We start from the raw sequence: 2,872 nt of genomic DNA on the forward strand, positions 1-2,872 counted from the left end.
CTATAATATATATTAAAGGAAAGGATATGCATAAACTTTTTAGAATACATATGAATAGATTATTATGCTTAGATGGACATGTTGAATATTTCATTTTCACATTACTTAAGCATGTCATTTGTTGTAAGGTATATATTAGGAAAGAATGTTCAATATATCAGGGCTTGAAGCTCATTAGGATATAGATATCAAAACATAACATAAATGTATAATAAATTTTGTAAATTACATTTTTTATTTTATTTGAGTTTCTTTTGTCATGAGTCATACAAAGTTTCTTTAATGAAGAGTTATTACCATGGTTAAGTTTATCATCCTCTTATTATAAGACCAAAACATATATATTATTATGTATTTGTCATAGAAAAAAAAACAATTATTACTACTTAAAAGTTAGAAAAAATAATTTAAAAAATTTATAATATGATTTCTAATTAATCAATTTTTCAATTAATTAATTAAATACCATTAATACAAATGATAATATAATCTTTAATAAAATCTTCCTCAAAATTATATAATATTACTTAATATTAAATTATTAACAAAATAAGATTTTCTAAAGAGCACTCATCATCATTCTAATACTAATGAGCAGAGAACAAGGGGAAGTTACACCATTATAGTCAAGTACTAGGCCTAGTGAGTATACTTTTAACAATCGGATCTGAGGACAAGTTTTCCTTTTATTTGTCGACCTTGTTTATCTTGCAACGTCTGTAGTCTGCGAATGTTTTGGCAGCAAACAAGGCAGGACTGTGATCATCGAGCAACTCTTTCATGGGGGCTAGTACTTTATTCCCGGGAGGAATGCAAAACACTGGCCATGACATTCTAACCTTGTCTTTGCTCACCACGCTCCTGTGAAAAACGTTCTTGTACTTGCCATTGCTCAATATCTGCACATTTATCAAAACTCCATCCCAGTCATGTCAGCTCTTACAAACAAAGAGATGATGAGAGTAAAGAAAATTTAAGAAAACCTTAAAAAGTAAAAACCTGTAGTGTATCGCCGATGTGGACGATAATGGCGTTTGGAACATAATCAACAGCAACCCAGTTAGAGTCTTTGTGAACTTGTAGTCCAGGAACTTGGTTCGATACAAGCAGAGTTAAAGCGCTCATGTCAGTGTGAGGGACAACTCCCAGAGCGAGCTCCGGCTGAGGACAGGGCGGATAGTAATTTATCTTCATCTCCATTTCCATATTTTCCCCACCAATCGCTTCCTTCAATGAACATTCTTGCAGCCCAAGATTGATAGAAAGAGCAGAAAGCAGCTTATCTACCACGCCCATAATCTCTCTCCCATATTCTTCACATACCTCTCTGCAATACCAACTAAATCATTTCTCTAACATTTGTCATATCCATCATTTTGACGATGGACCACAGAGTGTGATATAAACATTGATGTAAGAAAGAAACACACAATCGAATCTAGAAATAATTTGATAATTGTTTATCATCCATCAACCATCAAATTCTAAGTAAAGACACTTATTTTATTTAATTAATTTTTTTTAAAATGATACTTACAAAATTACTCTGAAATCAATAAAATCTATTTATTAAAATAATGTGAGAGGAGTCACTTAAACAAATCAATCACATAGAATGCACTGCTTAAACTAAATCGTAACCAGTCCATACTTCAAAGAGAGATTTATATCTGTAAGAGGACGGGCGCCTAGGTTAAAAATTGAGGTCCTACTAAAATCATGCTTTAAATAATGACACGAGTTAAATAAACAATAAATTCTTAACAATTCATTTGCATTAATCATCAATCATCTTGACGCACAATGACGTTTTGTTAGAACCCATTATTAATATGATTTAGATAGAAACCCGAACGGATTCACACGTCAAATAGAGATATTTATTTATATATACCTGTAAGAAGAAGGGCGTCTAGGCCAGGTATTAAAATTCTGGCGGGAAGGAGGCCACAGTAGATGGAAATAGTAGTCAGTCCACCCCAGCTTTCCCTCAATATTGTGTGCCAGTTTAGTGCCATAGCCTTCAAGATTGCCTTCCTCGGCATTGTTGGCATACGTTTCCTTTTCTTCCTGAGGAAGATCGAAGAACTCTTTTCCCACGGCTTGCAAGCGTCGGATCAAATCTTCTGAAACTCCATGATTCACCACTTGAAATATTCCCCACTCCTGAGCTGCACTTCCTATTTCTGCAACCGTTTGTTGGAGTAGATCAGGTGATGCATCTAACTTGGACATGTCTATGAGCGGAATTTTGGCAGAAGGAGCATTGAGAGCAGGCCTCTCATGGTTGGCTCTGATGAACTGAGAAGGTATTGCCTCTATTCCACCCATCGCAATGGATTGCACTCGAACTGCTGCCATTACACCAGATTGCTATAACACAACAGAGGATTTGTGTTATGTGCTTAGACTGTGGGAACATAGTTTCCTTATATAGACTATAGCGTCCTCGTATTGGAAAGCCATAAAAATTTTCATTGCAGAGACAAGGCTACGTGGAAGAATGAGTTCCACTTGTTATAGCAGTACACAGCAGAGGGGAAGAGTACAATGAGTTCCACTTGTTATAGCAGTACAGGGGATTGATATTTTTTTTAATTAAATAGTACAAATAAAAATTGCTGTTTGAAATATAAAATATCAATTTTTGTGTGTTCGTATATTAATAATTACAATAGACTGTATTAATAGTTGTGATTTTAAAGTTGTTATTGTTATGAAATGTATCATTAGTTGTAAAAAGCAATCAATCATGTGATGTCTTATCAGCTGCACAAGTATAGAGATCTCTTCTACATGTCTATTGGTCTCACTTCTTCTTTTTTTTGGCTATTTTGGACACCTTGACAAAAAGCACGCTGATGTGGCACCA

At 34.3% G+C, this 2,872-nt stretch overlaps 1 protein-coding gene across 1 annotated transcript; it reads right to left on the bottom strand.

Annotated features, from left to right (window-relative positions):
* Positions 1–491: 491 nt before the first annotated feature.
* On the bottom strand, positions 492–2,430 carry LOC131066603 (flavonol synthase/flavanone 3-hydroxylase). The gene is made up of 3 exons (XM_058001418.2): positions 1,895–2,430; positions 1,000–1,327; positions 492–899 (listed from the first exon to the last, which is right to left on the bottom strand). Exons 1-3 carry the CDS (start codon positions 2,359–2,361, stop codon positions 687–689), a joined length of 1,008 nt encoding a protein of 335 aa, XP_057857401.2. The 5' UTR covers positions 2,362–2,430; the 3' UTR covers positions 492–686.
* Between the last annotated feature and the right edge of the window lie 442 nt (positions 2,431–2,872).

This window comes from Cryptomeria japonica, chromosome 10 (genome assembly GCF_030272615.1).
Source record: "Cryptomeria japonica chromosome 10, Sugi_1.0, whole genome shotgun sequence".
NCBI lineage: Eukaryota > Viridiplantae > Streptophyta > Pinopsida > Cupressales > Cupressaceae > Cryptomeria > Cryptomeria japonica.